Source organism: Sinohyriopsis cumingii, chromosome 5, assembly GCF_028554795.1.
Source record: "Sinohyriopsis cumingii isolate HCF-2022 chromosome 5, ASM2855479v2, whole genome shotgun sequence".
Taxonomy (NCBI): domain Eukaryota; kingdom Metazoa; phylum Mollusca; class Bivalvia; order Unionida; family Unionidae; genus Sinohyriopsis; species Sinohyriopsis cumingii.
Window position 1 is genome coordinate 7,511,775 of NC_142965.1, and position 23,255 is coordinate 7,535,029.

Consider the following 23,255-nt stretch of genomic DNA (forward strand, 5'->3'; position numbering starts at 1 on the left):
TAATATTTATACTTATTAGAGACTGCGGAAACAAATGGTGCTTGAACCAAGTCTTAATTATATAGGGCCTAACTTGTTTTTCACGTAGGAAAAGTCTTTATAATTATGTTGACTATTTCAGGAAAATCAAATAGCAAACAGAAAACTATTCTTTGAGCGCACAAAAATGAAATAGACTATAGATGGAGACTTGGATATGTTATGTGATTGGTTGTGCGGTATTCACTGAGACGTATAAATCCATTGATAAGTAGAGACCTTCTAATTCATTCAAGCAATTTATAGTACTACAATATATTTACTATACCTACATGGAATAGGGATACAATGTTGACCTGATTTGCATTTGTTTTGTCAACGGGTCTCAATCCAGCAAGACAAACTGATAAGAATATATGTGCTGTTGATGTTGGCTTGGGTTGAAAAGGCGTTCATTTTATTGATGAAGAAGAATACATAAAATCAGTGTCAACTACGACGGTTCTCATACCTTGATTTTGTCTAGCGAGAACAATTGTGTTTGTTACAGGTATTTTAAGAGTGCAGCATTAGCTTCCGTTTGTGCGATAATGGATATGTACTCAGCTGTTTGTGTATTTCGGGGCTGTTGGCTTGATTCTAAAAACATCTAGTTGTAATATTGGATGAATATTGAGGCACATGACGTCAATCATTTAAAGCAGCAATAATGATAATAACACGTCATAAATCATGAAAAATTCGAAAAATCAACGTCTGATAGGACAATGAGGACTGAAAGCCAAGTGACAGGGCGGCGAGTACTTGCCATACAAAATCGATACTGTACTCAAATACCCCTTGATTTTTCAGCGGATTTTAAAATTTAAAATCCAATTGTTTTTCTTACGCACAATAGTGTTCAGTTAGTTCATCATAAATTTGTCCCTAGAGTTGCTGGAAAATGTTCAGAGACAAATAATGAACAAGTATTTTGTAATCATGTATTGACGAGTCCTGGAAGAAATTTGTGCCAAGAGCAGCACTGTGCAGAAATAAATTTTATATTTACAAATTTTAAGTTTGTAACAATAACAACAGACAAATCAACCTGCAGTCATGAGCAGTTTGTCAGGGGTTGGAGTATTCTGGGCAATTATGTCATTTATAGCCTCTGTAGGAGGCAGTATAGGATTTTACATGCCCTACTGGTTGTCTGGACACATGTATGACGAAGACAAAACCCCCGTGTATTTCGGTGTATTCCGTCGGTGTAACTATCCCCGTCAGCTGGAGGGTAAGATAGTGATGGTGATGGAGTGTGGAAGATACACGACATTCCAGGATATACCCAGTATATCATGGCAGATAGCGACACTGACCCTCGGGGTGGGGTGTGGACTTGCCATACTAGTGGCTTTTACTAGTATGTTGGCCGTGTGTATTAGAGGTGTTGTCACTCCGCCCGTGGCAAGAGCAGCTGGGATTATACAACTTTGCTCCGGTAAGATGAGTCACTTTTATGAAAATTTGGAATCTATTTGTTTTGACTGTTTCAATTTAGTATATATTTATTATAACTTAAGCGCACATACACATGTAAGATTTTTGTTCTTTTTTGTTGGAATTTGTGGTTTTCAACAAAGATTGATTTCGTAGGTATTTTTGTTTTCTTCCTTCAAAACACACGCAATTTCATTGGTTCAAGTCTACCTACAGATACTGACTATTAACCAATCACGACCGTTATCTCACTCAGTATGTACGACTATGTAAGAAATGTAGTTCTTTAGTGGCACATGCACAATTGTGCGCACGCCACTATAATTAAACTCAACAACAAATGTAGTTCTTTGAACAAGTCACAATTGCTGTTTCAAATGTACCAGCATCGATGATTTATTATCTATTTCATACAAATCTTTGAACAACTCTTTTTCTAAAAGGAGGCAAATTTTCAGGACAATTCAATAATAATAACAAGGATTCAAATGTATGTATCAAGATGTTCTTAAAAACATATAGGTCAATTTACGTAGCACTTTTCAATTCCATTTCCCCCTCCTCCCCCCTTTTTTCCCCTCCTCTGACGCTATCTTATCTTCTTCCTCTCATGTTCACAACCGCCACCACTAATCCTGATAGAAATACCTAATCCTGATAGAAATACCTAATGTGACAGGAAGGTCCAGATTTGCGGTAGATTTTTAAACAATTCAGAAAACCTCCAGATGCGAACGACGTTGATACCATAAATAAACCTCACATTCATTTTGCCGAGTTTATGAAAAACATGGCTGACTGTCCAAAGGCATATCTAATACTTCAGCCAAGAGTATCATTCAAGCAGAAACAACAACCAACAAGCTTTCTCCATGCCAATCGCTCCAATAAAGACTCATCGTTTTGCCATATACATTGTGAATGATATTCCACAGTAGAACTAATGCAAGAAGTCACAACAAAATCTCAGTACAAAGCGAAATGTTATCTGCTCTTCCCTCCATATTGCACGCTCTGCTCATCATAGCGGAGTTTCATCTGACCTTTCCAATTATGTTGTACATATTTGGACAGTCACGCTGGAGTTGGAGGCCATAGTGCATTCCCTGTTGACTCTTAAATACTGGAAAATCGGCTAGAGTTACTAATTATGTGTTAACTAATATTTCTGATAAGATTAATGTTCTACTATCGATAAAAGGCCTGTAGGATTCGATACAATCGTATCGCGTAATGTCGATATCCCTTTTTATACGCAACTACCATATTACTTAATGTAGCTGAATCCCATGTTTTCACTCTGACCTACCACCCCAGCAATACTGTTCAAATATATGAAAGGTCAGATTAAACTCATCTAGTATTGAAGAGTACAGCCGTGGCTTCAACCAAATATCATGACCAAAGCCATGTTTGCACTAGTGGTCATCAAAATTACATATAATGATCAAATATTTACCTTTTACATTTACAACAATTAACAAAAACGTAGTAAATTCGTCTACTAAAGGGAGCTGACCATTTAAATTTCGAGGCTTGGGGTCTTTAAAATTCATTTCCAACTGAGATATTTGATTATCTTTTGTCATAGGATAATTATTTATTTTTTCAAATAACATAATGGATAGAATATGATGGGTTTATTTTGCTATCAATCAGGTTAAGATATTTTTCTATCTTTTGACAGAAAGAAATTTTAAAAGGTGCGTGACTTGGTATACCGAGGTAGCGCGGTGCAACATTTTTCGTAGCACTCAGCTCTACTGTTTACGTGCTGAGAGGGAAAAAAAGTTGAGCATTCTGACGTTTTTCAACACTTAGCGCAAGATGATGGCCATTGTTTTGCGATATATTCCAGTGGTAGAGCAAGATGTTGTCGATTGTATTACGGTGTATTCCAATGCGTCATAATGTGAGTCTAATCTGTTGTCATATGCATCTATCAATGGGCCAGGTGGAAATAATAAAATCCCGAGTTTGAGTTGGCGGGTCAGATTCCATGCGCAGACAATCAAATGTGAATGATAAAGTGTAACCATTTTTTTTTAAATAATTGCTCGACAATAATCTAATTCGCAGACTCAGCACGAAAATGCCACAACCGTCAGGCCACTGTCTATCCACTATTAGAAAGGCACAAATGTACAATGTTATAAGTGATAAAAATACTAGGATTTTTGTTGTGTGTAATTTTGGTCTAGTGAACTTTCTAGTCCTCACGCAGTTACTTCTCATACTACCAGTGATTCTTTCACGTCAATGCTAGGAATATATTAGTTTCGGAATTCAAAACGTTATTTCGACTATTTTGTTGTAAACGTACCCAAGTCAATATGGGAAGGAACACCTGATTGGCAGGAGTGCCAAACTAACACTCTAGTGCAATACTAAATTACCGTCTCGTATTAGATTACGCCTATTATGGGGATTTTGTTGCAGCCGTTTCAGCTGGTAAAAAAGTTGCGAATCGAAAGCCGGCAGAAATAAATTGTTCGATGTGTATTGCCATCCTCGCTAGCCAATGTTCCGATATGTTAACCCTATCTACACCTTGGCGGATTGATCAGCTATTTCAGTACTTTGGTCTGTGAGTTATTTTGGATGCGGCGTCAAGTCACCGCATCAAATCAAAATCAAGCTGTTCAAATCCGAACACTGTTCCTACATGATCGAGAGAAGGGGAGCACACAACTTGAATTGGCTCATAAATAAGCAATTTTCCAATGCCAGTCCACGTTTGTACCAATAGATCCTTTCCCACAAATACACCTGTACTTGCGTCTCTCTGGCAGGTAGTCATACTTTCGATGTTAAACTTACAAAGTATCCTTTTGAAGTCAATTGTCTCCACCATTTTCGGCCCATGTACAAAGCACCGCTGTTACACGCTGTTGTTTATTTGACATTACATACTAAGGGAGGCACATATGAAATCCAATAGATGTCGCTGGGACAAAGTACTGAAACATCTGATCGATCTGCCAAGGCATATATAGAGTTAACATATAGGAAACTTGGCTAGCGTCGACGGTTTATTGTATGTACACACAATAGTGATCCTATGTAGGCAACCGTTATTACGTGATTTAAATCTTGGTTGCATTCCAAAATGTCAAAAGACTCATAAAGATTGATTCTTAGCGGGATTGAATCCACGGGATACACATGTCGAGATTTTGGGAAATAACTTTTAAAATCACGAAATATTTAACATAGAAACTTAAATGTTATCTACATGTATGTTGAATCAATATAAGGGAGGGAACATTTGATTACAATAACCTATCCATCATGGGCAGGATCGGATCAGGTCAAGTTGGGGTTGTCCAAAATATCAAAAGGGCACTGACTTTCCTCAAAAGGCACCAAAGCAAAAGTATATGTGTCCATTTACACGCAGTGTGCATAATACCCAACAAACGTGCGCAAGAATAAAACGATGGTCAAATTTTAAGTGACAAATGACTGTACGTTTGTGTGTGTGTACGTGTTGTTTTAATTCCTGATCTAGCCCAGCTGTGTCTGCAATTTTTACCTATTGTCACTATAATATATAAAGTAGGTCACTATGTCCTTCTCCTGAAAACAATAAGTGATTCTAAAGTAAGATTCACATCTACTCAACAGTTACAATACTATTCCTGCTTTAAACATAATACCTGTTTTATTTCTTATGTCCCATGCTATTAAATTTCTTTAATGCTTCTTTTTATTTCCTCTTCTAACCAAACAATAAATGAAATAAGGCAGCACCCTAACTCTTTCTGGAGAGCTAATATATGTTGGTTTTTTTCTCTCTTTCCTTTATGGCTTTAATGAAAGATTCCGGCATATTTATTTACAACAACGTGATTTCGCATCTGATTTTGTATTGAGAATACCGAACCTTGATATAACCGGTCTTCTTTATTTTTGTTTTATTTCGAATTCTTATTCTTTTCGTTTTTTCGTATATTGGGTACTTGTGAATTTTCAGTTCGGTTCAGGATTTACAGCTGGTCATGATAATTTGAAATTAAATCAGATGGCAAATACAGGCCTTGCAATCCACGTTGACCCTATCTGGAATCAGATGGCAAATACAAGCCTTGCAAGCCACGTTGACCCTATCTGGAATCAGATGGCAAATACAAGCCTTGCAAACCACGTTGATCCTTTCTGGAATCAGATGGCAAATACAGGCCTTGCAAGCCACGTCGACCATATCTGGAATCCGATGGCAAATACAGGCCTTGCAAGCCACGTTGACCCTATCTGGAATCAGATGGCAAATACAAGCCTTGCAAGCCACGTTGACCCTACCTGGAATCAGATGGCAAATACAAGCCTTGCAAACCACGTTGATCCTTTCTGGAATCAGATGGCAAATACAGGCCTTGCAAGCCACGTCGACCATATCTGGAATCAGATGGCAAATACAAGCCTTGCAAGCCACGTTGACCCTATCTGGAATCAGATGGCAAATACAGGCCTTGCAAGCCACGTTGACCCTATCTGGAATCAGATGGCAAATACAGGCCTTGCAAGCCACGTCGACCCTATCTGGAATCAGATGGCAAATACAGGCCTTGCAAGCCACGTCGACCCTATCTGGAATCAGATGGCAAATACAGGCCTTGCAAGCCACGTCGACCATATCTGGAATCAGATGGCAAATACAGGCCTTGCAAGCCACGTCGACCATATCTGGAATCAGATGGCAAATACAGGCCTTGCAAGCCACGTCGACCCTATCTGGAATCCGATGGCAAATACAGGCCTTGCAAGCCACGTCGACCCTATCTGGAATCAGATGGTAAATACAAGCCTTGCAAGCCACGTTGACCCTATCTGGAATCAGATGGCAAATACAGGCCTTGCAAGCCACGTCGACCCTATCTGGAATCAGATGGCAAATACAGGCCTTGCAAGCCACGTCGACCCTATCTGGTTAGTTTTACGCATAAAACTATTTTAATAGCAACTTTGCAATATGGGCAACAGCATGAACTCCAAAAAAACGGTTATGTTCAGTGTAGTTTCTTTCAATATCGTTTGGGATTTTACATCGTATAGGCTGTTTAGTCAGGTAAAACCAGTGGCGGCGCGAAGGTTCGAGGCGCACGGTGGCAATTTTCTCTTATGACGCCCCTAATTTGCTACAGAGAACATATTTTATGTCAGTTGCCAACATCCTCCACCATCCCTTACCAACCTCCTTCGAAAAAAAGAAAACAACGTTCCTTCTAAGGTTCTCAGTCATCCCCGCGCATAGCAATCGACGAAGATCTAAACATTTTGTTCAAGTCACCGTAATGCTTTCACAACTCGGCGCGTATAGCGCGCACATCTACCATTCGCTTAGAGGGAACGTTGCTCCTTCCTAGATATAACTTTTGTGAAGAATCACCCTCATTACACTATGGTGAAGGTGAAATACTATGTAAATTTAAATTGCCAGAAAAAAGCTCCCGACGGCGCCCCCCCCCCCATTTCGTGCCGAGTTGTCTTTTGCGACCTTAATACGAGAAGTGAGAGTTTTATTTTGCGACATTAATAAGACGGTTTAGAGTTGTATTTTGCGACTGAAATAAGATAATTAATAGTTTTATTTTGAGACTTTAATAAGAGAAGTGAGTGTGGTGTTTTGCGACCGTAATAAAGTATTGAGGAAGGGTTTGGCACACGTCTTCTACATAAAGCTTTGTAGTGTGCGATTATCAGGGCGTGTCTTATACTGGTTTAAAACTTAGCCTGACAATTCGTAGTGTGAGACTGTAAAGTCATGTCTTAGACTGGTTTAAAACTTAGCCTGACAATTCGTAGTGTGAGATTGTGAAGTCATGTCTTAGACTGGTTTAAAACTTAGCCTGACAATTCGTAGTGTGAGATTATTAAGGCATGTCTTAGACTGGTTTAAAACTTAGCCTGAAAGCAGAAAACAAAGAATGCCTATTGATGACAGAAAAGTCTTAATGTATACTTAAATAGGTGAGCATGTCCGAAGGATCAATGTCAGAACCACGTTTTTAGTACGATATATAAATGATATTGCAGTCGACATTTAATCAGACAAATAAGTCTCGTTGCTGATGACACAAACCTGAATATAATTGCAGATGAGCCTGTTACAACAGAAGGTATACTGAATTCTCATCATATATACATATATATAACACATGCAGTTTATTACGCATTATTAGAATAGATTATCGCGTGTATGCAATTATGCTTTCACCGGTGTTCTACCTATACGATCATTGTTCTGTTGATACAGACAAATAATTGTATGTATATGTACTTACCTATTCTATATCTATTTGTTGAGCCTCTGTATGACTTGTTATATTAATGTACTGTTATTGTTCATGATATAGGTGGATTTCCAGATTTTTTACTTTGTCAGCAAATGAACATTGTATAAGACATCTGTATTAATATCATAGTATCATTAAAAGTGATATATGGTGGATACAACACTTAGCTTGCATCATTATAATAGTGACATATGGTCGATACAGCTCTTAGCTTGTATCAGTATAATAGTGATATATGGTGGATACAACACTTAGCTTGTATCAATATAATAATGATTTATGGTGGATACAACACTTAGCTTGTATCAACATAATAGTGACATATGGTCGATACAGCACTTAGCTTGTATCATTATAATAGTGATATATGGTGGATACAACACTTAGCTTGTATCAATATAATAGTGACATATGGTCGATGCAACACTTAGCTTGTATCAATATAATAATGATATATGGTGGATACAACACTTAGCTTGTATAAATATAATAGTGATATATGGTCGATAAAACACTTAGCTTGTATCAATATAATAGTGACATATGGTTGATGCAACGCTTAGCTTGATTCATAATTGTAATATTTGGTCTAGACAACACATCGGTTGGATAATTATAATAGTGATATATGGTGGATACAACACTTAACTTGCATCATTATAATAGTGGTATATGGTCGATACAACACTTAGTTTGTATCATTGTATAATAATAGGTCGATGCAACAACTAGCTTGTATCATTATGATAATTATATGTGGTCGATACAACACTTGGTTTGTGTAAGCATAATAGTGATATATGGTCGATACAGCTCTTAGTTTGTGTCATTATATAGTGATGAGTCGATCCAACACCTAGCTTGTATCATACACGTTAGTGATATATGGTTGATACAAGACGTAGCTTATATCATTATGATAATGAGATATGGTCGATAAAACACTTAGCTTGTATCAGTATAACAGTGATAAATGGACGATACAATAACTACCCGGAATCATTTTATGTAAGTTTATTATTGTACATACCGAATCAGAGTAGGAGCTATTGAAAATCGGACAGACCATTCCAGAGCTGATAAAGGTTTGAAAATCGGACAGACCATTCCAGAGCTGAAAACGGTTTGAAAATCGGACTGACCATATCTGAGCTGATAACTGGTTTTGAAAAGAAGGAGAAGAATCAATCTATTAATATGGCGCACCTTTTAAACCAGCTTTGGTTCGAATACGTCTGCGCTGGACATATCACCTTGGAACCATGATTTGTCCTCTGTCACATACGGATACATTTTGTGGATGCATGCTTCCTTTTAATTTAAGGAGTTCAGACATGATTTTTATGAATAAAATGATATAGTATAATTTTTAAATGTACCACAAAAAATAATTTGTAACAGAAAGTGTTGGAAACTTGACCATCATGTTGCGTTTATTACAAGGTCACGTGATTCTACAATAATGTGCTATCCTTGTCCATGTAAACAAAACTTTAAAAAAAAGAATTAAAAAATGTTTAGCTCAGTCAATGGCTTTGGCTACAAAACAGTGAATAGAGGAGATTCAGAAGACAAATACGTCTTATATGGTATTTCTTTACCACTTTCACACACAATGTAAACCATAACCGACACCTGTTGCAAAAGAATGTGCTGCATGGCAGCAGGGAATGATTACGTTCTAGAAAAGAACTCAAACCTTCAAGGCGCTGACTTAAAGCTATTAATAGTTCACCCTCACCGATAACATACCAAGAGAATGTAAATTACGGATGGGGTGAACCGATGCAAAGTATTTTACATCTTCATCCATCAAGATCACGTGGTGATCAGATCGAGCTTATGTTATAAATCTTACACTCTTTGAGGTGACTTAAGTTGCCTTTTTGATTGAAGAGCTAAGTCTGTTTTTATATCTGGATAATGTTAACGTGAAACACCTGCAGCAATAGTTTATCAACAAACGTTTAAGTACTTAAATAAAGTTAATCATGTATTTATTTTATGGCACTTGCTACGGAATATCCAAGAAGGCTATATTATGGTACGTTCTCAATAATGTCATTATGTTGGTCATTTACCGTTGCGAACATCAATGTTAGGAAATTTGGAATCAAAGAGAACAACGATTTCCCCCTAAAAGAACCTGTTTCTAAATGACGAACAACGATTTCCCCCATAAAGAGCCTCTTCATTATGTATAGAATTGCTTTCGCGTTAAATATATCAAATTGTAATGAGCGAAATCACCCGGTGTCAGGGGAGATTACTGCATGTTTTCATCAGAATCCTGACTTTTACTAGACATGTTTCGACAAATTTTCGTCCGACTAAGACAGGCTACACAAAATGAGAACAATTCTACGTTAAATATACCGATAAAAACTAACAAGGTATTACTGCGGAAAACATGCTTGTAACATTTTAATTAAGGACAGTTTATCTGGTGAATTTTCAACCGACAACGACCTATTGTAGAAAAATGAGAATAATTTTACACTTAAGATGCAACTAAAAACAAACTAATGATTTTTGTAGAAAACACGCATGTGAGATTTTGACTGCGGCAATTGGGTTAATTCTTTTTACAAATGTTGGCTTTTATATTCTACCTAAATTGCCACCAACCCCTCTTTTTACATTCACTTTTTGATAGTCCTTGGCATCCTTCCGTCTACGGGAGACGATGGTGTACCTCCAGAGTAAGCTTTTGTTTATCCTTCTTTCTAGCTCTCTTTTCAGCTTGTTTTATTTTTCTGTCTTTCTCTGCTTTTTGAACTCCCTGCCTGACAGCTAGACGTCAGCTGGAACGGTTGTTTGCACAGCTCTCCTAGTCGTTGACATTGATGTTGGCTGTATTTATATCCTTCTTGCAGACATCTTTGTAGCGCAGATGTGGTCGTCCAGTTGGTCTTGCACCTTCTGCTAACTCCCCATGTAACAGGTCCTTGGGAATGAGGCCTGGGTCCATTCTCTTGACATGGCCGAGCCAGCGAAGGCACCTCTCGCTGAGAATGGAGAACATGCTGTTCATGTTGGCGCGTTCTAGAACTGTGTTGGGTCCTTTGTCCTGCCACTGGATGTGCAGAATGCGCCGCAGACATCTCAGGTAGAAGCTGTTGAGTTTCCTCTCGTGTCTTGCACAGGTGGTCCATGTTTCGCTGCTGTAGATGAGTGAGCTGAGCACGCAGGCTTGGTAGAAACGCAGTTTGGTCTTCTCGGTGAGGTTGGGGTTGTTCTAGATCCTCTGGTTAAATCTGGCCATCACTGCTGATGCCTTGGCAATCCTGCCGTTCACCTCAGAATCAACGGAGAGTGAGCTGGAGATGTTAGACCCGAGGTATGTGAAGTTCTCGACAACTTCCAAGTTGTACCCATCGATGGTGACAGAGGGAGGGGAGTCTGCGTCATGCGCCATGACGTTCATTTTCTTCAAACTGATGGTCAGTCCAAATTGCTTACAAGCGTCCATCTTCCATGTGTGATGTCAACGCTGCATCGTCGGCGAAGAGCAATTCACAAATGAATACCTCTGTGACTTTAGTCTTAGCACGGAGACGGGCGATGTTGAACAGCTTGCCGTCAGCCCTGGTATGGATGTACACTCCCTCGCTGCAGTCCTTGAAGGCGTACTGGAGAAGCATGGAGAAGAAGATGGCAAAGAGCGTCAGCGCAAGGACATAGCCTTGTTTGACTCCGCTGATGCCTGGGAAGGCTTCCGATGTTGCGCCATTGAAGCACATTGTGCTGTGCATGTTCTCGTGGAACGACATGTGGACAGCAAGCAGACGTGGGGTGCAGCCGATCTTCTGCAGGAGTCTGAAGAGTCCACTCCGACTAACCAGGTCAAACGCCTTCGTCAGATCTATGAAGGCAATGTAGAGGGGCATCTACTGCTCTCGACACTTCTCCTGCAGCTGACGTAGTGAGAAGACCATGTCTACAGTTGACATGCCGGCTCGAAATCCACACTGTGACTCTGGGTAGACGCGAGAGGCTAGGATCTGCAAGCACGCCAAGGCAACACGGGTGAAAGCCTTTCCGACGATGCTGAGGAGGGAGATGCCACGGTAGTTGTTGCAGTCGCTACGGTCTCCAATGTTTTTTTTTTTTACAAAGTGACGATGTTGGCGTCACGCATGTCCTGTGGGATGTATCCCTGTTCCCAGCAGAGGCAGAGGAGTATGTGTAGGGTCTGGATCAGTGCTGGTTTTCCACTCTTGAGGACTTCAGACGGAATGCCGTCGCTTCCAGGAGCCTTCCCACAGGCAAGGCAATCGATGGCTTTTCCGAGCTCTTCCAGGGTGGGCTGTGTGTCTAGCTCCTTCATGACAGGCAGGTCTGGAATGGCGTCCAAGGCAGTATCAGTGACGTTGTTTTGTGTTGCATATAGCTCGAGATAGTGCTCAACCCATCGCTGCAGTTGTTTTCCCGAGTCTGTGATGACTTCGCCCGTCTTGGACTTGAGGGGAGTGGTCTTGTAGCTGGGGAGGGCCTGATGCCTTCTTGATACCCTCATACATTCCTCTTGCATCCCCGGTGTCGGCATCTGTCTGTATACTGTTGCAAAGGTTCAGCCAGTAGGTGTTGGCACAGCGGCGGGCGGTCTTCTGGGCGTTTTTCCTTGCAATCCTGAGGGCTTGTAGTGTTCTGGGGCTAGGTGCAGCCATGTATGTCAGGAGGGCTTTCCTCTTTGCCTCAGTCACGGGCTCCATCTCCTTTTGATAGCAAAGAACTATTTTTAATATTTTCCTGTGACAAGGCAGCTAAAAGAATCACTATGTGCATTATGCATGAATAAATTTCACTAGTACTATAACAAATTAGCATACTTTTCAACACCCCTCAACCATCTCCATATTTAGATAATTACCTATATAGCAGACATTCATAAATACGTGTGCCAAGTCGGCTATTAATTTGCAGCCCAAGTTACGCATTTGATCTCCAATGCAAGTGTGTGACAGGCAGTCACCAAACAAGCCAACCCATGTTCAAGCCTAACTCAAAGTAAATATAAACCACATTAGATATTTAGCTTCTGTGTGAATTTACAAATGCTAGGCTTATGATAATTAAGTTCATGCCTTCCACTTTAAAAATTAAGGAGGTGTCACAATACGAAACTATCCAGTGAGACCATAGGTATTCGGGTCAATTTCTTTTCCTTTTGATAGCTTTTAAAATGAACAGTAAGGGCTATTTTGAAAGGTTCATCTGACAAAGAAGTGGCTTAGACAAAACAAAATTATGAGCCCTATGCATGAGTAAAGTTATTACTATTATAACAAATTGGCATATTTCTCAATAACCTTCAACCATCTTGATTTTGAGAATTTGTTTACATCCGTAGCAGATAACGTAAGCCAAACTGGCCGTGCATTTGAAGCCCACGTTACACATTTGATCTCCAGTGCCATCCCAACTGTCAAAGGGAGTCACAAACAAATCGGCCCATTTTCAAATCTGACTCAAATTAAATGTAAACTAAATTGCTTAATTGCTTATTTAGCATCTATGTGAATTATATAATACAAAGCTCGCACTTATTAGACTCTTGCCATCTACCATTATAGAGTGTGTGTGAGAGAGAGAGAGAGAGAGAGAGAGAGAGAGAGAATACAAAACCATACAGTTAACCTTAAGCCAGAATATGTATTTGTTCGTCATGTTTTATAACACTGAAGTTAGACCGGCCATGTTTTATAACACTGAAGTTAGGCCGACCATTTTTTACAACACTGAAGTTAGGCCGGCCGATGGACAACCTTAGAGTATGAACTATATGAAGTCTTTCTACAATACTGACTAAATTGACCTTATTTGTGACGCATGGGATTGTATTAGCAATAAAATATCGCTCTTTTTGAAGCAGACATGAAATTATGTCTATCACACGAATACCATTACAAACCTTATACTTAACTATTTTAGAAATCTCGTGAACTACTGAAAATAAATCTTGTTGACCTTAGTTACAATATCTGTCTAAATGTTTGTAAGCTGCATTTCCTTCTGCATCACTTAAGTCACGCTCTCAATGTACAGTTCAAAATGTGTCAGACATTGTTCATTTATCTCTCATAAATTACTTCGCTGTATATTCTATTGCTATCCACACCCAACTAAGGTCGTGAGTAAAAATGACTTGAAATATTAAAATCTGGTAATAAGTAACCACTCAAATGCTACGACATTATCTAGTATGTTGCAAATGTTGTCGCGATCGTGTAGATACTAAGATTAAATTCCAAGTGTCTCCAGCTGAACCTGGATAATAACGAGGACTACCGTGCTATTTAAGTTCAGTTCGCATTAGCATCTTTTGACTCTTGCACAAATAAGGTTTAATTTGAAAGCGTTTAAATCTCAGTTTAAATTTATAAAAATGTAAGTAACATGACATTTGTGTTTACGCCTATAAGGAGCGTGATATTCATTTACAAATATCTACTCCTGCCATACTGCGATATACCATAATTTTGTCAGCAGCCTCATTCTTCTCTAGTTGATACTGACGCATTAATCCGCGTGCCGCGTATAATCATCATGAGGTTGTACCTATTTCCAAGTTCTGTACCGTCAACATCATCTACGACACACGATAGTAGGTGGTTTTACCGAACAGTAGACTGGTCTAGATCTACAATGGTACCAAATAATATAAACTTTCTACTGGCATTACAAAATACAGCTGGAGAAACCAAAGAGTTTGTTTCCGGATTTTAGAGTTTTGGGTCTGACATAAAACAGACCGGTCCAAACTGAATATGGACAGATGAACCTTTGCAAAAAAATTAGATAAGCTTGAGATTTGGAGTAAAATGTTGGCAGGACACGAAAATCATGAGTCGCATGCACGAACGAAAAGCCAATAGAAAAATAACGTCTTTTATACACTTGCATCAGGCGAAACGAAAATATCTCAGACGCAGATATGTTAGGATACATTCAGAAGTAACCTAAAGAATGCGTTTCCTATCCGCAATTCAGGTGAAAATGAAAATGTGGATTCTGTATCTTTTCACGTGTCATCGCGGGTATTTTTCCTCTACAATTGCTTATAAGATTTGTTACATAGGGATATTTACCTATACAAATTAGTTATTGGCCATCGATCTATCTGGTAAGAACAGCGTATAGTTTCTTCTGTAGTCTGCACCTAATGACCAGGTGTGATTAGAGAAATACATTACACGCATTGGGATATAAGTCGTCAATCTTCTGTCGTCTTTACCTAGTGACCAGGTGTGATTAGAGAAATCCATTAGGGATATTGAAATCTAAGTCGTCTTTTCACTAATATTACGCGTAGTATCACTTTGGTGTTCTTTTCTATTATTCACAAGCAACATCTCGTCTTACGAAAATGTATCGGTCCATGTCAATTATAGACACAGGTCCAATACATATATATCCTATGTATGTAAGAATGCTATAACACACTTGTCCTTCCATCCTATGCACGTAAGCATGCTATAACACACTTGTCCTTCTATCCTGTGTGGAAGCATGCTAGAACACACTTGCATTTCCATCCTGTGCATATAAATATGCTAAACGACACTTGTCTTTCCATCTTGTTATGTAAGCATGCGTCTTAGAGCACACTTGTATTTCTATCCTATGCTTGTAAACAAGCTTAAACATACTTGTCCTTCAATCCTCTGTGTGTAAGCATGCTAGAACACACTAGCATTTCCATCCTGTGCATATAAATATGCTAAACGACACTTGTCATTCCATCTTGTTATGTAAGCATTCGTCTTAGAGCACACTTGTATTTCTATCGTATGCTTGTAAGCATGCTTAAACACACTTGCCTTTCCATCCTATGTGTGTAAGCATGTTAGAACACTCTTCTTTTTCCATCCTATGTGTGCATGCATGCAAGAACACACTCGTTTTTCCATCCTATGTGTGTTAGCATGCTAGAACACACTTTCCTTTCCATCCTATGCTTGTAAGCATGCTTGAATCCACTTGTAGTTCCATCCTATGTGTATAAGCATGCTTGAATCCACTTGTGGTTCCATCCTTTGTGTGCACACATTGTTTGGATTCACGTGTAGTTCCATCCTATGTGTGCACGCATTACTTGGATTCACGTGTAGTTCCATCCTATGCGTGTAAGCATGCTTGAATCCATTTGTAGTTCCATCCTATGTGTGTAAGCATGCTTGATGCTTGAATCAACTTGTAGTTCCATCATATAATATATGATGGAACTACACGTGAATATATATATATATATATATATATATATATATATATATATATATATATATATATATATATATATATATATATATGCATGCTTGAATCAACTTGTAGTTGCATCATATGTATGTAAGCATGCTTGAATCCACTTGTAGTTCCATCCTATGTGTGCACGCATTGCTTGGATTCACGTGTAGTTCCATCGTATGCGTGTAATCATGCTTGAATCCACTTGTAGTTCCATCCTATGTGTATAAGCATGCTTGAATCCACTTGTAGTTCCATCCTATGTGTATAAGCATGCTTGAATCCACTTGAAGTTCCATCCTATGTGTGCATGCATTGCTTGGATTCACGTGAAGTTCCATCCTATGCGTGTAAGCATGCTTGAATCCACTTGTAGTTCCATCATATGTGTATAAGCATGCTTGAATCTACTTGTAGTTCCATCCTATATACGTATATATATATATATATATATATATATATATATATATATATATATATATATATATATATATATACGCATGCTTCAATCATCTTGTAGTTGCATCCTATGTATGTAAGCATGTTACAACACACTTGTATTTTTTTAAGTTTAGTTTAGAAAAGGTGAAATTTTAGAAATAAGATGGTCAGACTACAGTGTGAAATTAGCATGAATTAAAATGTATCACTATTAACTGATGATTCAGCTCTGTAACTGTTGTAACTTCGATGCATGTCTTAGTTTCTTAGCGGTTGCTTTGTACATAGATTGGTAGGTCTAATACAGTAAGTTGTCTTTCCGCAGAAGAACTACTCTGTGTGCATGCTTACATAGGGAATCGACGTTCCGAGTTTGAATTGTATTCAAATAATGCCAAAATACGATCTAAATATGTGATCTAAAAATGTGATCAATCTATATATATATCTATCTACCTCTCTCTCTCTCTCTCTGTTTATCCATCTATTTATCTGACCTCCCGTCTTCTTCATAATTTTCTTTCTGAAAGCAATCATTTTCATTTATTGTGTCACAATCATTATCCCTGGAACCTCTATTGCTATTGAGCCGGTTTTAATTTTCTTGATGGGCTGGAACACTTAAATGTAATTGGTACGATCTAGTTTAAACATATAGTTACAGAAAACATACAGTTACAGAGAACCAGTTTTTGTTCGTCTCTAGCTGCCAGCAATTGAAGTTTTCACCTGTTGCTAAAAGTTAACTTATGATTGGGTTTGTTGATCACCAGCAATCGCTATTACATGAGTCATTTACACAAGACACCAGCTATAGACATTCACACAAAACACCAGTTATAGTCACTCACACATGACACCAGCTAGCTATAGCTATTCACACATGACAACAGCTATAACCATTCACACCAGCTATAGCCATTCACACAAGACACCAGCTACAGCCACGCATATATGATAACAGCTGTAGCTATTCCCACATGACAAGTATAGCCATTCACACAAGACACCAGCTATCGCCATTCACACAAGACACCAACTATTGCAATTCATAGAAGACAACATCTATAGCCATTTACACATTCTAGCTATAGGCATTCATACATGACAACATCTATAATCATTCACACACTAACTTTAGCCACTCACACACGACAACAGCTATAGCTATTCACACATGACAACAGCTTTAGACATTCACACAAGACACCAGCTATAGTTATTCACACAAAACACTAACTATAGGCATTCACACGAGCTATATAAATTCACAGAAGGCACCAGCTATAGCCTTTCACACGTGACACCAGCTATAGCCATTCAAATAGGACACCAGCTATAACCATTCACACATGAAGTCAGCTATATCGTTTATCTCCTATATGACCCTGTTTTTGTTTGTTTATGGGTTAGCCGCTCGGTTCTGTTTTCAGGTCTGTAGATTAGCATGTTTTACTGTAGGAAGCCTGTCACCCTTAGTTCTGTTGTATGAGCAGTTAGCACAGCGCTATATTCTTGCGTCGCAGGGTAGTTATCATCATGGTGTAATCATTGTGGTTTCCGGCAGGTCTTTGCAGCCACTCGGTGGACGATGTCATCACCGCAATCAAAGGTTTACAAGTGGCGTACTCCTGACTTTCCCCTAAATGTTACCTCGTTGGCCTAACCAACAATCCACTAATCTGTACCCTTCCCCTTTCATCTGGTAACTCTCTACGCTTTAGCTTCGGCTCTGCTTCCTTCCACGGCTGGCGGCCAACTCAATCCTATTATTAGGAGAGGCCGGCCATCCAGTAGAGATAGAAGAGGGTGCCCTCTCGCCTCAGAGCATAAAACAGCTGATGAAGCCCGGCACATTTATTCAAAAGCTCATTGGACGAACAACACAACAACAGAAACAAATCCCACCGTCTGGTCAGCTACCAGGAAGACCTTCCGAAAACGGTTCGGAGAGGCAGGACATCCAGAAGGAACTGCTAAAACCACCATGAAGTTTGGAGAGAAAACCTGTTAGAGACTACAGTGATCGATGATCAGGGACTCCCGGCTGGGGTTGTAGCAGCGATCCATGCTTCAACGAAATAAATTGCGTGTTGTCATTTTGGCCTTGAAAGACTAGTCTGGCTTATAAGTGTATCGAATTGCCTACTGATTGGTTTAATGTTTAACGCACTTCTGACATATTGCCACAAACGTCCACCTACAGCGGATTAAGATTAGGAACATAATGAAAAATAATTTTAGTCTAAGAATGGTATTTTATTTATAAAATCGTGTACGCTTAGTACCAAAATTCAAATTTCCGAGACACGAAATTTTCACAATTTAGTATAATACGATATTATGCAACTTATCCATACTGCTACTAGGGACAGCTTGATTAGAGATAACTATGCAAATATTTGACATGCTATAGTGCGGCATAAAATGGGCAAAATTTACCCTGGGCTTTCAATTCTGAATCCCGAAAGCCTCCCCCCCCCCCGAACGAAAACTGTACACCCCTGAAAACTCCTAATATACTTATATCTGCCTACTGCAGATGTCGTGCCGGAGCCGTCACTTGCAGAGATAGTGCTGTACCACCGAGCTGCAGAAGCCATGGTTGAATTGGCTATCGAATTATCATTTACCCAATTCTATTACCCATCCAGAGTAGTCTTTGTTACGAAAACAGTTACCGCGAAACTATGGTTAGCGATTTACGGCGTAACAACAATTCTATCATGGGAATTGTTCAACAATACTGAGTAACTATTATATTTGTTTCTTTCTAAACACCCCAATACTTGATAATGGAGTAATACAAACAATAGGTTCAAAGGAATTAGTGTACAGAATTAAATGGAGTAGTTTACGTGAAGCAACAAGAAACTAAAAGAAAAGGAAAGAAAACAGATGATTGACACATTTATGGTACGTATTAGTTCTCTAACCTGTGTAGCCTATAGGTCAAGCATTACACTGAAATAAAAATGTCTTGTTGATAACTGTGTCCATTTGACTAGCTAGGTGGTCATGCCATATAGGTTTCAAAAGGGAAATATTGAGTTGCTTTGCTTGCATTGTTGTATGGATGACATGTCATTTTGTACAAAAAGAAGAGTCGATCACTATTTGAAGGAAGTCTAATCATACACTTTTGGGCAAGGTATCACGTCTTGGCAAATCTCAGTAAGACGAGGGGTTAATCTTATAGAATAGAGGCATTTTTGAAAGAAATAATATTTTAGAATATAACATGCATTGCTACTTTCTACTTTAAACCTTTTAAATGTTTCCTTGTTTTTACAAGTTCAACTACAAATTTTAAACGTCTCAATAAAAAGGACTAATTTAGATGTATTTGTTACTGAGAAAATCTACGTGCTTAGTCTTTATTTAACTGAATAACTTTGAAATTAAATTAAAAACTGTAATAATGAATTATAGATTACACACTACTACTACTACTACTACTACTACTACTACTAATAATAATAATAATAATAATGCATCATTTTGTCTTAAATATAAGCACATATTGTTTATAAATTCAACTATGCCAAACCTCAACGGTAAGAGATCTGCATGTAAAAATTAATTTAAAATTTCTCAAACATAAATAAGTTACTAAGGACTATACATTTTCGATTAAAATTCGCAGATATAAATCAATTACTAGGAACTACAAGTTTTGGATTAACATTTCTCAGACATGGATCAGTTACTACGAACTACGAGTTTAGTAATCCATTTTGTCGTATGCTGGAGATAAACCATCAAGCTCCTGCTTTGATCACTCACAGTTATAATTTAGACAGATTTTCGTATGGCCATGTCACAATTACATAATATGATAATAAATGTATGCACTGTTTTATATGGTAATGTCACAGTTGCCTAATACTATGAGAAATGTAGGCCGGTTTTCACACGGTAACGTCACGGCTGCATGACACGAGAAGAAATGTAGGCATGATTCTCACATTTTCATGCATCATGATTCGCACATAAAATGTCAGGACTAAATGCCAAATATTCTGTGAGAAAGGTGAGAAAGGGGACACAAATTTCCGAACCTCGCCTTCCCTTCTTTATTTTTATAAATGTATGTATCTGTTTCCTTTTATAAGGAGAAAATTCTTGCTTTTATATTTTTATAGACAGTGTCTAGATTAATTGCGCGGCCATAATTGATTATAAACGACTTATATATAACCGCTGAACAATTATGAAATTCAGACAAATTACCGATCTTGGAATGCATACTGATTGTATTTCAACGTTAACCAGAGGAACATTAGTCTTTCATCACCTTGATCTGTTACCATTCTATAGTCATAAACTAAGAAACAGAAAGAAGCAAAATCTATCTCATCGAATGGAAAATAATTTAATTCTTCTCAAAACCCACCTGACCCCTCCAGCCATCATTGTTATTATTATTATTATTATTATTATTATTATTATTATTATTATTATTATTATTATTATTAATGGTAGTAAACACCTACTTCAGCAACTATTTATAGATCCTATTTCATCTGCACTCTAAATACCTTAAAATAGAATTTTACAAAAAATTAGCTGTCTAATATCTTAACTATAGATGATGGTTACAATTTACAGTCATGAACAAAAATTACACATAATATAGACACAATAATGTACCAAGAGTTACAAAAGTATAGATATACATTACCATCACCTTCAGCACATTCAGACACCTGCTTGGTATTTTGGGTAGGTAACTTTGAATCTCAACTGCACACCTTTGTTCACAGCGTGGACTATGTCTACGTTGTATGTGTGTAGATCGGCCATGCAACTACTGCCTATTTATGTTCACAGCCTGGACTGTGCGTTGTATGTGTGTAGAGCTGCTAAGGACACCATCTGCCCATCCTTGTTCACAGCCTGGACTATAAACTGTATGTGTGTGGAGTTGCTAAATGGAACTACATCTACTGCCATTTGTGTTCAGGGCCTGGACTGTGCGTTGTATGTGTGTAGAGCTGCTAAGGACAACATCTGCCCATCTTTTTACATGCCGGACTCTGTATGCGTTGTATGTGTGTCCAGGTGCGAAATCGAACTATTGCCTATTTATGTTCACATGCTGGACTCCGTCTGCGTTGCATGTGTGTAGAGCTGCTAAATGGAACTATTGCCCATTTTTGTTCACAGCCTGGAGTTGGCATTGTATGTGTGTAGAGCTTAATGGTCTGACTTTTCCTTTTTCAGGTCTTCTGATGGGGGCCGGGTTGGGTATTTATCCGAATGGGTGGGACACCCCAGAAGTTCAACAGGCATGTGGCTACAAATCTAGCTCGTATAATATGGGTAAGTCTGAGGTTCTCTGCAGTGTTCTCTTTAGTAGCAAGTTAAAGAGTAGAATACCTAATACTTTGTATAAGTGTACATTAGCCAACTGTTGGAAAACTAATAGTTTGTATAAGTGTATATTAGCTGACTGTAGGAAACCTAATACTTTGTATAAGTGTATATTAGCTAACTGTTGGAAAATTAATACTTTGTATAAGTGTATATTAGCTGACTGTTAGAAACTTAATACTTTGTATAAGTCTAAATTAGCTGACTGTTGGAAACCTAATACTTTGTATAAGTCTAAATTAGCTGACTGTTGGAAACCTAATATTTTGTATAAGTGTATATTAGCTGACAGTTGGAATCCTAACCAAATAAAGTCAAAGAGGGTTGGGCAAGTTAGTTTTTAATGGTTCTATTACTGATCCGTGTCTGTTTCATGAAACACGTCATGTTGAGTAGAAAATTATTTAATAAACTTCATCCATCTTACATTCAAAGACAGATGAAACTTTTCTTCGAATCCAGTGCTTTGCAATCTTTGATTTCCAAAATTTCATGTACATCTTTATCTATATACACAGGATTATACAGTTTTTCCTGAAGACCTATTTATAAATATTTACCAAAAATAAAAAACAAAGATTAAAATCCACGTCGATTTTATTTTCAGGAGATTGCAAGTTATTTTGGTCATTTTATCTGGTTGCCTCATGTTTCGGGCTTACGTTAATCTGTGCACTCTTGTCCTGTCGTGCGCCCAAGAAGAAGTCATCTATACTTGAATACCAGCTTTAGAAGAGAGAGTTAAAAGCACATATATTCATTTGTGTGTCTCACACCTTATCTTGATACAAGTTGCAATTTATCTTTAAGTGACGCGTTTATGATAGAGTTTGTGTTTTTCCACAGCATCAGGCTGAATGGCATGCAGAGAATGTGACATTCTGGAAAGAACTAAGACATTATCTCATTAAAAACACTATAATCTTCAGCTTGCGTTATTTTTCATGCTTCCGAAATGCGTTTTTAATTTGCCTGATTAAATTATCCTAATCATATATAATTTATTCTATTTATTAGTGAGTGTTGATATTTCTAATTATAAATGTTCGATACTTATATATATATATATATATATATATATATATATATATATATATATATATATATATATATATATATATATATATATATATATATATATATATATATATATATATATATATTTCACGAACCAATCTTCGCTACAAGAAGATTACCTTATTTTGGTCATTTTACAATTACCTTTGGTTTGAGCTTCGGTGTCAGTGGAGAACTTTGACAAATATGGTGCTATAATGTAACTAGATACTAATTCAAGTTATTTTTATGCACTACATTAAAATAATAATAACAGAACGTTACAAATGAAACATTCATCTCTTCAGTGTGATAAAACTGAATATATCGGTGAAAGCTCTCTTTCACACCGAGAAAAGCTATTGACATGAAGACATG

General features: G+C 37.9%; 1 protein-coding gene across 1 annotated transcript; it reads left to right on the forward strand.

The window, feature by feature from the left end:
• Positions 1 to 261: 261 nt before the first annotated feature.
• LOC149798586 (LHFPL tetraspan subfamily member 6 protein-like) lies at positions 262 to 22,749 on the forward strand. The gene is made up of 3 exons (XM_089957405.1): positions 262 to 1,462; positions 21,672 to 21,770; positions 22,429 to 22,749. The coding sequence occupies exons 1-3, from the start codon at positions 1,078 to 1,080 to the stop codon at positions 22,551 to 22,553; spliced, it is 609 nt and encodes a 202-aa protein (XP_089813531.1). The 5' UTR covers positions 262 to 1,077; the 3' UTR covers positions 22,554 to 22,749.
• Positions 22,750 to 23,255: the final 506 nt, after the last annotated feature.

Bases quoted from the DNA above. Each gene is read 5' to 3' on its own strand.
- LOC149798586 (XM_089957405.1), top strand. From the start codon at position 1,078: ATGAGCAGTTTGTCAGGGGTTGGAGTATTCTGGGCAATTATGTCATTT. The intron at 1,463-21,671 runs GTAAGATGAGTC...TTCCTTTTTCAG, and splicing joins GATTATACAACTTTGCTCCG to GTCTTCTGATGGGGGCCGGG. The intron at 21,771-22,428 runs GTAAGTCTGAGG...TTTTATTTTCAG, and splicing joins ATCTAGCTCGTATAATATGG to GAGATTGCAAGTTATTTTGG.